Below are 13,645 nucleotides of genomic sequence, written 5' to 3' on the forward strand. Positions count from 1 at the left end.
AGACTCGTGGGCGAGGATGGCGCCAGGAGGCTTGTCTGCACCAATGGACGTGCCACCAGAGGGCAAAAGAGGGTGGTGCATGACCCTTGCCCCTGGCAGCCAAACCTGGAGGGGTGGGGTATGACCCCCAACCGGGGCATGACCCCGCTGTGGACGGATTCGGACAAAACGTGGCGGAGAGGTTGGGTGTGTGAAAAGGAAGAACAAATTTAATTTTGGTGAAGATTTGAATCCGTATCCGGATCCAGACCTGGCCTATCATTGGGATAAAAAAATGTAAACTGTTCAGCCTGGTGGAGGTATGCGCTCTACCAAATGCTGATCATTAATACGCAACCAGATATACACTCGCAGCACCTGATTAACATAAGATATGATCAGTGCGCATTGAGGTCACGAAACCCGATGAGAAAGCCACGTCACCCCCAGATAAATAGTAATGAGACGGTGGACCGAGGGAGATTTAGTTGACGAATTGGCGTTCCCGGTTGATCCTCAACACGCCAGATCGTAAAGTTATCCGCGCTTGGTGGCTCCAGGTGCTAGGGTCCAAGGAGAAACCGAGGATCCCCTTCATGGTAAACCCCGAAACCCGTGACCATAACAATATGAAGGTCAGTCTTGGAATCTTTCCTCATTTCATGCCTGGAAATTGCCCGACACATTTGACAAAAAAGACTGTTTTGTGAAAAAAAGTATTTTACACATGAACATGGAACATCTCGCTACCAAGTGGCTCACCTTGCTAGCGTCTAGCTTTTTCCGCACCACAAGATAGCGATTTGTGTCGCCGTTGTGCTCTATCTCCAACAAATCATCAGCAAGGTCTTGTCTGCGCATGGTGTGGATGGTGTCATTGACCTGGTGAGAGATCAAGCATTACAATGCATACAGTGGGCCAAGGAATTGTCAACCGCAATACTTCAAAACCGTGAACCCGACACGAAGTTCTAACTTGTCATATACAGACTTGGCATTTAATATGGAATATTTTTTTTGTGGGGGTGAACTTACTTTTCAAGATGTCTTAGAACCAAAAGTTCATTGGAATTATGTTGAAATTATTCTAGATTTTGTTAATGTGACCTTTAAAAAAAACAAAAACCACATTTGACATTTCGAAACAAATAAATTGATCCTTGAAAGTGATGTCAACTGATATCGAACTCAATTCATGGACAGAACTGTGTTAAACTTCTGTACGTTTTCCAGAAGTATCTCTTTATTTTGCACATTAGCCTAATTTTTTTTTTAACAAAAACAAAAGTTAAATTACGACTGGGATTACGGACAGTAAAATTACAGTTCAGTACTTCGTGTAACCCCCACGAGCATTCAGGAGAGCACGTACACGTTGAGGCATGCTGTTCACGAGATTTTCCAAGGTCTGGACAGGAATCGCTTGCCTTGCAGTGAAAATAGCCTGCTGCAATTCACGCACAGAGGTCGGCTGCTGGTCCAAGTGGTCGATTTGACGCGTTAATTCTGCCCACAAGTTATCTATCGGATTCATATCCGGGGACATGGCAGGCCACTCCATATGCTCCACACCACGGTCAGCAAGAAAGTGTTGGATCATGCGAGCATGATGAGGCCGTGCATTGTCATCTTGGAAGACAGTTTCCTTGAAAGGCTGCACGAGCAAATGGAAGCAATGATTCTTCCAGAATGGCCCTGTAGTCTAGTAGGAAGACTAGGTCCCCCTGCACCCCCCGGAGATATACTTCTAATCAGTGTTTCTAGATTGGAGAAAATGTGTAGAAAATGACTAGCTATGGCCCCAAGCTGAAATAATGTCCCACATACCATTTTTATGCAAATTACTGCTGCCATTATCAAAAAAAGACTAGGTCCCCCTGCACCCCCCGGAGATATACTTCTAATCAGTGTTTCTAGATTGGAAAAAATGTGTAGAAAATGACTAGCTATGGCCCCAAGCTGACAAAATGTCCCACATACCATTTTTATGCAAATTACTGCTGCCATTATCAAAAAAAGACTAGGTCCCCCTGCACCCCCCGGAGATATACTTCTAATCAGTGTTTATAGATTGGAAAAAATGTGTAGAAAATGACTAGCTATGGCCCCAAGCTGAAAAAATGTCCCACATACCATTTTTATGCAAATTACTGCTGCCATTATCAAAAAAAGACTAGGTCCCCCTGCACCCCCCGGAGATATACTGAAACTGGCAGTGACTGGTGATTGAAATGCGGTGCCTTTTTGTGTTTCAGGTCGAGGTACGTGAACTCCCCACGATCTACAGCAACCAGGAAGAGACTGATACCAGGGTGGTTCTGTACCTCCATCATGCTGCTACCATCGGATACAAGAACGCTGTAGTCAGAACACCGGACACAGACATCCTCCTGATCCTGCTCCACCATGCCCACAACATCAAGCTGACGGTGTACCTGGATACAGGGTCAGGGAAGCATCGCCAACTTGTCAACGTCTCTGAGCTGGCAGAATCCCTGGGAGAGGACTACTGTGCCACTCTCCTGGGGTACTATGTGTTCAGCGGAGAAGACTGCACCAGTGCCTTCAAAGGGAAGGGAAAAGTCGGGCCCTTGAAAAAGCTGGAGAAGAATCCCAGGTTTCACAGGGCATTCGGTGAATTTCACAGGGTATTTAGAAAAATAAAACTTTGTGTTAACGTCTGTGTAGACGGACCTTAATATGAGTCTATTATTTCGTAAAACTGTGATTATTTTGTAAATAAAGCACTAATTAGCATACTAGTATACCATAGACACATGTAATCATGTTATGAATAGTTCTATCATGATCTATGCCCTTCAAAACATGGGTCTAGACACCTTCATTTTTCAATTATCTGCAATATTGGCTGAGATATGTCAAAAATCGTTTTTTTGATAATGGCAGCAGTAATTTGCATAAAAATGGTATGTGGGACATTGTTTCAGCTTGGGGCCATAGCTAGTCATTTTCTACACATTTTTTCCAATCTAGAAACACTGGTTAGAAGTATATCTCCGGGGGGGTGCAGGGGGACCTAGTCTTTTTTTGATAATGGCAGCAGTAATTTGCATAAAAATGGTATGTGGGACATTTTTTCAGCTTGGGGCCATAGCTAGTCATTTTCTACACATTGTTTCCAATCTAGAAACACTGATTAGAAGTATATCTCCGGGGGGTGCAGGGGGACCTAGTCTTCCTACTAGACTACTGTACTTGAACTGGTTCAGCTTTCCAATCAGAACAACCAGGTCAGTTTTGCCCCCTGCATGAAAAGCAGCCCAAACGGTCACCCCACCACCTCCAGCTTGGACTCTTGGCACTATACAATCTTTGTTGTAGGCTTTATGCACTTGTCTGTGCACTCGGACGCGGCCATCTTGACGATAGACCAGAAATCTAGACTCGTCACTGAAGATCACGTGATTCCAGTGTCCTGGCTGCCATTGACGGTGCTCTCTGGCCCACTGCAATTGGCGCTGGCGGTGTTATCTGGTCAGGCATGGCTTTCTCAGGGGACGCCTGGCACGATAGCCTGCTTGAACCAGTCGTTGGTTGACTAGCCTTCTGGATACAGGCACATTTGTCAGTTGCTGCCACTCAGCCCGAAGCCGATTAGCTGACTTGGTACGGCCATTGCGGACTAACCGTTGCAGCTGGCGATCATCCCTCCTTGTGGTTCTGCGGGGACGTCCTGGCCTCAGTATTGGAGTAGGGACACCCCTCTGAGCATTTCGTTTCAGGATCTTTGACACCTGACCTTGAGTGATGCCATACTGCCGAGCAATAGCACGCTGTTTCATGCCGTCATTTCGTAAAGCCACCATTCCATGACAAACAGCATTGTCGAGTTGACGGTCCATCTCCAGAGGAAGTGGCAATAACTTTTGGAGACGTGCAGCAGCTGTTTTCCACTAATACAGAACGCAACAACCCTTGTATACCCGACTGTGAAGCCAATCATCAAATGCACCTGTCCGTACATTTTGCCACGCCACCTGTGATATAATCCTGTTGTTGACTTCTTGCTGCGACAGACAATCAGTGACATGGTTCTTTTAACAAATAAATCACCAAAGTGTAAAAGAAACTCACCAGATTGATATACTGAGTTAAGAAAGTAAACCCAAGTCAAGAAAAAAAAAAATTCCATATTAAATGCCAAGTCTGTGTGTGTGTGTGTGTGTGTGTGTGTGTGTGTGTATGTATGTATATATATATATATATATATATATATATATATATATATATATATATATATATATATATATATATATATATATATATATATATATATATATATATATATATATATACATACATACATACATACATATATATATATATATATATATATATATATATATACGTATATATATTGTTGCGGATATGAGGATTGAGTTTTTTTGATTGTGTTGTATTGTATAGTAAATGGTTGTGAATTATTGTTTTAGTCTGAGCGCTCCTTGCTCCAGTGTGTATAAAGGTCAAAGGGAGTTCCGGTAGTTAATTCCATAAAGCATACATTGAAGGACACTATAATATCCCTGTTCAGTAATTTATTTCCTTATTCTGTGTTTTAGGGTAAGGCCTTGTCTTCCATTAACATGACACTCCATTGCACCGAGTGAAAAAGATAGATTCCCTTCATTCCCATTCCCAAAAACCTCCATTTCCCCTTTCGTCAATTGCCATTCGCATTGCCAACCAACAATTGTCGCCATTGACCACGAGGCAGGGTTGGGGAAGAAAGGCGGGTCCCCACCTCGTCATAGAGGGGAGGAGTGAGTCAGCCCCACTCAACCAACCACGAACAAGGGGTTGGACTTGGAGAGGGTGTGGAGAGAAACATCAAGGAGGTTCGCAAAGGTTGAGGGGCGGGGCCTATATAACCCGCCGCGGGACGTTCCCCAAGCAGATGAGAGATGAGAGATGAGCTAAGATGAGAGATGAGCTATGACAAGAGCTGAGTTGTGAGGTCCAAGGCTGAGCTGCGTGGTGAGGTGCAAAAGAGAGAGCTGGGTTGTGAGGTCCAAGAGAGAGAAAGGAGATCATCCAGGGAAGCACAAAGCCTGCTATTCGTCGCCTTGCTCGCCAGCAGCAGCGTCCACAGCAGCAACAACACTCGACAGCCGTTTGGGGCCTGGACGGCGGTTTTGAGCAGGGCGAAGGGACGGCGGCTGCCCAACGAGCCGATCGTGCTGCAGGACCAGTTGGACCTCCCTATCCCGCCAGCCATCCACCTGCCATTCCTATCATCATCCCCCGTGTAAGTGTGTTCGTAGTCTGTCTTTTGTCTTGTCCCTGGGAATAAGTTAAGTTTGTATAAGCTAGGTTGCACTGTCTAAAATCTTCTGTATATTATTTTATTATCTTTCCTTCTCCTTGGTTATTTTGAGCCTGTAAATAGTAATAAATAGTAATCGTATTTTCAACCTTTTTTTCGTCTTCTTATTCCTTTTCTTCACATCCGTCGTCTTTGTCTTTTCCATATTGAATAGCTGTGGCGCGATACGGCCAACGTCTGGGTGAATCGAGTGAATCGGGGAAACTGTTAGGTCGCGGTGCCTCCGCTCGGCAAACCAACATCCTTAACCGCGGACCGTAACAATTGGTGTCAGGGGTGTCGGATTCGAACCTGGGACTAAATTTATTTAGCCTAAATTTTGGACACCAATTGTGTTATTGGCAGTAACAATTGGTGTCAGGAGTGTCGGATTCGGACCTGAAGCACTTAACGCGCTCAAAATTACAAACTACCGAAATTGCTTTTGTTTTACAAAAACCCGAATTTTGAAATCGCGCCATGGCTGGTCAAGGCGATCGGATGCAGGTGGGTAAGCTAGAAGAGGGGTTAGGAGTAACCCAGGATCAAATGGAGGGGAGCAATGAGGAGAACATTGGCAATGTGGTTGAGGAGGTTTCAGGTGCGCAAAATGGTGCTCTCGCGCACGAGGTTTCAGGCGTGCAAAATGGCGCCTCGCACATGGCCACGGCGACTGCGACCGTAGCAGCGCCGCCGGTGGATTCGAACCTTTTGTTGCTACAAGCCGGGGTCCCTGTGCAAGACTGGGTGAGCATTAAACTATTGCGAATCCAGATGAATGCAAAAATGGACGCCATGATAGACAAAACAAGGTGTGATCGGGGAAAATTGGAGGGAATAAATGACCGGGCCAAAGAAGTAAATGAGGGACGGGAGAGGGACAGAGACCGCATGGTGGACGAGAGGGTCCCAGGGGTGCACGAGGAGGTAACGCGGGTCGAGAAGCGCCGGTTGAACGAAGCTGAGAAAAGCACGGGTAACTGGACCGGGGTAGAAATCGCGACACGGGGTATGGAGCAGCCGGCGACCGCTGAGGTAGAAGAGGGGATTTTATTAAAGCCAGCGGTCGTCGAGGTGAATAAAGAAAAAGCAGTGCTGGGAATTAAAATTGAAGAGATGACGGAGGTAGCCCGGGAATTGCAGGGAGAAATGGAAAATGTGCAAAGTCCCTGCTCACATCACGATGCTGTGCTTAACCCGAATGGAAGTTTGCAGGTGCGCGTGGAGAAAAGGATCCCCCAGGTGAGTCGTGCTGTGTATTGTGCGGGGAGATTTTGTAAGAGGATGTTTGGCGACAAAAGAATTTTCGCGCGCTTGGGATCGAGGAAGCATCCGTTGGTGAAGGGTCCCGTGTGAGTAAAAATGGCACGCGTGTGAGGAAAAGGTGTGCGTCAAAGGGTGAGCGTGTTACGAAGCGCGAGTGTGAGACCGAGTGCGAGCGAAAATGCACGTCGGGGTGTACAGAGTGTACGTGCGAGGGTGAGAGTGACCCGGAGAGTGAGTTGGTGGTGGAGCGGGTGCGAGAATGCACGCTTGGAATGGCTGAGGGTGTGCGAGAAAGCACACCTGAGTTGGTGGTAGCGCGAGTGTGGGAGAGCCCATGTGAGCGCGTTAGTGGGTGGATGCCAGAGTGCACGCCCATGGTGAGTGTTACGGAGGACGTAACGGAGGAGAGGTGTGGACCGAGGTGTGCGAACGGCGAGTGTGCGCAAGAGTGTGCGCGAGAGGTGTGGTGTGTAACAGGGAGAGCGTTGGTGGAATGTACGGACGGCGTTGGAGCACCGAGCTCGGTGAGGGTGAAAGGGGTAGCGTATGCGTGTGAGCATGCCGGTGAAGCATCGACGGTAACCGGGTTAGCGGTTAGAGCGACGGATAGCCGATGCGAGCACTCGGTGCGAGGAGCCCTTTGTTGGATGCGAGGCCCGGCGCGAATCGATACTGCGTCGCTTCTCTTCGAAGCGTCGTTGTCGATTCGGGCTTGGCCCCGTCCTGCACGGTCGAGTCCGGGCCTTGTCGGGCGAGGCGACCGGTCCGGTTCAAGGGCGAGTGGGAGGAAGCGGCACGGTGCCCCCTCGTGGGGACGGGGTTCCGACCGGGCGAGCCTCAGCCATCGGGCCCGGGACCGCAAGGTACCGCGCTGAGATGGTGCGTGGAATCTCGGCCCGACCAAACCACCTCCCTTGAGCCGAAAGCCGGACGGATTCAACCTGCAGGCGACCAAACCACCCGAATTCATTGCTCGGCTTTGCGAAGCCGAGTTTAATAATGTCATGACGCACCGAGGCTAGGATATAGCGGACTGTGATGATGATAATAGTGATAGTGGTTTTTGATCCGAAATTTAGAAAAGTGAATAGAATTGGCAGTAATTGGAAAATTTTTGATTGGTTGGAATTTGGTAAGCAAAATTGATAGTGGGACGTCCCCGATGTGGTGGGATGGCAACTCTGTCATCCCTCACAGCGGGGGGCAAAGGAGCACTAGTTTTATGGGGTTTATGGCAGTGAAAACTAGCCCGGGTGGGTTAGGATATCGTGTGTAGGGATATAGAAGATATTGACAATAGGTAACGGTAAGGTTAGGTAGCTACATTGGACAGGTAGCTGGGGACATAGAGAGGGTAGTTTGGATGATAATGACGTGGTATGTGCTTAGTTTAAAGGGAAGACGGGGAGCACTAAGTTAGCAGGGCAACAGGTAGATTAGATGATGCCGTGTGTATGGTGAACAGGTGTGATTGCACAGGTGTGCAACTGAACAGGTGTATGGAGCAGTGTATGAGGGAGTAGTGGTGATTGCGTGTGGTGTTGACCAAATGGTCCAGGAAGGAAGAAGGGTGCAGGTGGCACCAGGTGTGATTGCACAGGTGTGCAACAACAGGTGTATGGAGAATGGTAGTGTGGAATACATGGAGTGTGGAATATATGGAGTATTGGAATGGATGGTTGTGGAGTGAGTATGGTGGAAACTATGGAGTGGAGTGGATGGTGCGAAGGTGTGAATGGGGGAAGGATGGACCCCCATCACGAATACCCGGGGCGGATAGTGTAAGTGTTAGGTAGAGGGAACAGGTAAATTGTGGTTGGATATTGGCATCTGTGGTGCGGGTGAAAGAATGGCACTTGGATGGGTGCATTAGTGTTGTGGAAATGGCTGGGCGTGTAGCCTGTTAGTGTGTGTAGTTGGTTTGGGCACTCCACCACTGTGAGGATGTCGGCCAGGTGAGGCCGCAGGTGGGCTCTGGGAGCCGGTAGTAGTTGTTGTGGATGGGGCCCGAGGATCCGGAGGACGGACCCGGGTAGCCCAGTGCCAGAGGGCACCGAGAGGGGTGACAGAGCCAGGAGGGGCCTTCCCCAATTAGATAGGTTAGGGTGAGGAGCTAGGTAAGCTCGGGTGGCAACTGCAGTGGTGGAGGTGTGCAGGTGGGTAGACCTGCTGGGAGAGCTACACGTCTCAGCCCAGAAATTGTGCAAGGGCACCGGGAGATGAATCGGGGGAGTGAGACCCCAAATTGAGAAGCACCACAGTTTGGTCAATGGGAATTGGTTTTTAGAACCCATAGTGTAAGATGGCCAATGGATTGGCAGGGAAAGACCCCGGGTAGTGTAAAGTGTTTAATGTCATTTAGAAAGTAGCTAGGATGAAAATCTCCTTGCACCATCTGCATCCACTCACCTGAGATGACGTACCTCCACACCATGCCAGGTTGTTTTAATTATTTTTGATGCAAATGTTTGGAATGTGAGACGCATCATGACGTGGGTGTGACATTGTGCTTGATGTTCCATCTCTTCCTCCTTATGAGGATTGATGACGAATTGGGTGATGACAAATTTTGGATAGAGGGATTGTGGAGACGAATTTGGTGTAGGGGAAATATGGGGAAGATGTGACGATAGCGACGGATTTGTAATGTGTAAATTTTTGTAAATATGGGGTAAGGGCAAGGGTAGAGTAGGTGACAGGGGGGGTGACGTACGGTAGGGACGAGCTTTCTCACTTCGCTCTCCGTACGCACTTCGCCTTGCATTGCCTTATTGATGTGTACCCTTGTGACCTTACCCCTCGCTCATCTGTCTCTCCCCCCTTTTGTCTCCCACATGACCTGTGCGCCATTGGGCGCCGAGGGGAGCATGCGTGAGTCCGCCATTGTGCGCCCGGAACTCCCAGAACCAGCTGTCTGCATCGATGCACCACATTATGGACCACATGTCTGTGGCCGAGCACCACTTATGGACCCCATGGGTTGGGGCGTGGCCCCTCTGCTGGAACCGGCCATGAGGGCCCGAAATCTTGCTGGCGGACCTTGGCCACAGGGCCAGGGCCCTGTGGGCCATAAATAAAATAAATAAACATGGACACGTTTGGGCAAGTTTCATTGCAAATAGGCCGCCAGTAAGAAAATGAAAGAAAGACAACATCTGGAAGAAATAATAATAGCCAGCAGAGGGAGCCGAAGAGCAAGTGACCACCTGCAGGGTTAGGGGTTGTTGTTTTTATTTTCATTGAACAATGGTGACTGTGCACCGATTGGTGCTTGAGGGTGTGTTGGTGCATTTTGGGTGCTTTCATGGTGCATTGATGCAGAGCAGACTGTCTCCCCCCCCAGAAAGAACAATCACAGGTCCTGGGTTGCGTTTTGTAAATAAAATAGCGTCAATTGTAAATAATACACCACACCGTCAGTGTGTAGTTTGAAGACCATTCCGCAATTCGCTTAACTGTGGGCGTGAGTCTGTTAGGTAGGGTGCAATGGAGCAGCGGGACATATTTATCTATGTTTTAAAACTGTCGCACTCAGGGTCAGGTTAAAAGTAGAGGGAACTACACCTACGTGTCACACTAAATAAAAGTTGTAGGCCCGGGACGTGCCTAAGAGGAGGAGGGTGCAGTGTTGCGGATATGAGGATTATGTTTTTTTGTATTGTATAATAAATTGTTTGATTCTGGCCCCTCCTGCCTCCAGTGTTGTGTTAAGGTTAAAAGGGCGTCCCAGTAGTTAATTCCATAAAGCACACATTGAAGGACACGATAAAACCCTTGTTCAGTAGTTTATATCTTTATTATGTGTTTTAGGGTAAGGCCTTGTCTTCCATTAACATGACACTCCATTGCACCGAGTGAAAAAGATAGATTCCCTTCATTCCCATTCCCAAAAACCTCCATTTCCCCTTTCGTCAATTGCCATTCGCATTGCCAACCAACAATTGTCGCCATTGACCACGAGGCAGGGTTGGGGAAGAAAGGCGGGTCCCCACCTCGTCATAGAGGGGAGGAGTGAGTCAGCCCCACTCAACCAACCACGAACAAGGGGTTGGACTTGGAGAGGGTGTGGAGAGAAACATCAAGGAGGTTCGCAAAGGTTGAGGGGCGGGGCCTATATAACCCGCCGCGGGACGTTCCCCAAGCAGATTAGAGATGAGAGATGAGCTAAGATGAGAGATGAGCTATGACAAGAGCTGAGTTGTGAGGTCCAAGGCTGAGCTGCGTGGTGAGGTGCAAAAGAGAGAGCTGGGTTGTGAGGTCCAAGAGAGAGAAAGGAGATCATCCAGGGATGCACAAAGCCTGCTATTCGTCGCCTTGCTCGCCAGCAGCAGCGTCCACAGCAGCAGCAGCAGCAGCAGCGTCGCCAGCAGCAGCAGCAGCAGCGTCGCCAGCAGCAGCAGCAGCAGCGTCCACAGCAGCAACAACACTCGACAGCCGTTTGGGGCCTGGACGGCGGTTTTGAGCAGGGCCGCGAAGGGACGGCGGCTGCCCAACGAGCCGATCGTGCTGCAGGACCAGTTGGACCTCCCTATCCCGCCAGCCATCCACCTGCCATTCCTATCATCATCCCCCGTGTAAGTGTGTTCGTAGTCTGTCTTTTGTCTTGTCCCTGGGAATAAGTTAAGTTTGTATAAGCTAGGTTGCACTGTGTCTAAAATCTTCTGTATATTATTTTATTATCTTTCCTTCTTGGTTATTTTGAGCCTGTAAATAGTAATAAATAGTAATCGTATTTTCAACCTTTTTTTCGTCTTCTTATTCCTTTTCTTCACATCCGTCGTCTTTGTCTTTTCCATATTGAATAGCTGGGGCGTGATACGGCCAACGTCTGGGTGAATCGGGTGAATCGGGGAAACTGTTAGGTCGCGGTGCCTCCGCTCGGCAAACCAACATCCTTAACCGCGGACCGTAACAATATATATATAGATATATACACACATACATACATACATACATACATATATATATATATATATATATATATATATATATATATATATATATACAGTGGAACCTTGACTTACGAGTTTAATTCGTTCTGTGACCGAGCTCGTAACTCAAATTGCTCGTATCTCAAATCAAATTTCCCCATTGAAATGCATTGAAATGCTATTAATCCGTTCCAGCCCACCAAAAACCACACCAATTTTTTTTAAAATATACAGTATATATAAAAATATCTCGCGCTTTATATTTCACCTGTATGCAGCATACAAGTTGGCAGGATGGCCTGGACTGGAGGTACGCACACTTGACTCTAAAGTCTAAACTGTCCAGCCTGGGTTTGAATCCCGACCCAGCTATAACCTGTCATGGGTGAATCACAGGCAGGGTGATTCATCAATGTGTGTACCGCTAAACTGGGCGCCCCGTTTGCGTCCCATTAGTTGTTGGATGTTAAGGATCTCACCGTGTTTTCCACAAAGAGAAGGCGAGCTATCGCCGGCACTCTGAACAAGTTGTGGCCTGGCATGCTCTTCTCCTCTGCTGTTATATACGTCCTCCTCGGCACCTCGCTCATGTTTTTCGACGATTGCGTGTTTTATATCCAAGCACATCATCCTCTTCTTCTTCTCAGTACCGTGTTTTCCACAAAGAGAAGGCGAGCTATCGCCGGCCCTCTGAACAAGTTGACGGCAGAGATACTGTACGTGCACGTCAAGATAACCACGTGACCGGAACCCACCTGGCGGCGTAAACTCAAAATAAAGAAACATGCGAAAACAAAAATGCAGCGATATACGACAGATACTGTACTTTCACGGAAAGATAACCACGTGACCGGGTGGCGAAAGCTCGTAACTCAAATCTCGGCTCGCATCTCAAAGCAATAAACCGCCCGAGCGACGGCTCGTATCTCGAAAAACTCGTAAGTTGGGGCACTCGTAAGTCAAGGTTCCACTGTATATATATATATACACACATACATATATATATATATATATATATATATATATATATATATATATATATATATATATATATATATATATATATATATATATATATATATACACACATACATACATACATACATATATATATATATATATATATATGTATATATATATATATATATATATATATATATGTATATATATATATATATGTATGTATATATATATATATATATATATATATATATGTATATATATATATATATGTATATATATATATATGTATATATATATGTATATATATATATATGTATATATATATATATGTATGTGTATATATATATATATATATATATATATATATATATATATATATATATATATTCATTCATATATATATACATACATATATATATACATATATATATATATATATATATATATATATATATATATATATATATATATATATATATATATATATATATATATATATATATATATATATATATATATATATATCAGTCACTATGCGACCTTCATATCATCAGTGGAGAACCGCCAGCAAGGTGTCCCATACAGCTGCTGCTGCACCTTGCTGGGAGCGATAAGCACCGCCTGCCACGCGGTGACGTTATCTCTGGTATCCACTCATCATATGGAGTCGACCTAAGATGGTGTCGACCACATCATCATTATATATATATATATATATATATATGTATATATATATATATATATATATATATATATATATATATATATATATATATATATATATATATATATATATATATATATAGATAGATATATACACACATATATATATATATATATATATATATATATATATATATATATATATATATATATATATATATATATATATATATATATATATATATATATATATATATAGAGCCTGGTGTCGGGCTAGCGGCTAGGGTGCCAGCTCAGGATCCAAGGATCCTGGGTTTGAATCCCGGTCGATCGCTGAATTAACGCCAGGGGGGTTGACTCAGCCTGTCATCCTTCCAAGGTCGGCAAATTGAGTACCAGTTCACTGGTAATTCCCTGTGTGTCATAAAAAGGCCACAAACAGGGTTGTCGGCAGGAAGGGCATCCGGCCGTAAAACATTGCTTCAAAAAGGGGACGAAAAAACAACAACCACGGTCC

General features: G+C 45.8%; 1 protein-coding gene across 3 annotated transcripts in view; it reads right to left on the bottom strand.

Annotated features, from left to right (window-relative positions):
* LOC137415827 (uncharacterized) overlaps positions 1-13,645 on the bottom strand; it is a 240,735-nt gene that overhangs the window by 122,644 nt on the left and 104,446 nt on the right. For all 3 annotated transcript variants that reach the window (XM_078768483.1, XM_068101345.2, XM_078768484.1), the window contains one exon: positions 742-861. In XM_078768483.1, coding sequence (XP_078624609.1) covers positions 742-861 — 120 coding nt within the window. The remainder of the gene's footprint in view (positions 1-741; positions 862-13,645) is intronic.

Source organism: Myxine glutinosa, chromosome 14 (assembly GCF_964187855.1).
Source record: "Myxine glutinosa chromosome 14, kmMyxGlut1.1, whole genome shotgun sequence".
In the NCBI taxonomy this organism is placed as follows: domain Eukaryota; kingdom Metazoa; phylum Chordata; class Myxini; order Myxiniformes; family Myxinidae; genus Myxine; species Myxine glutinosa.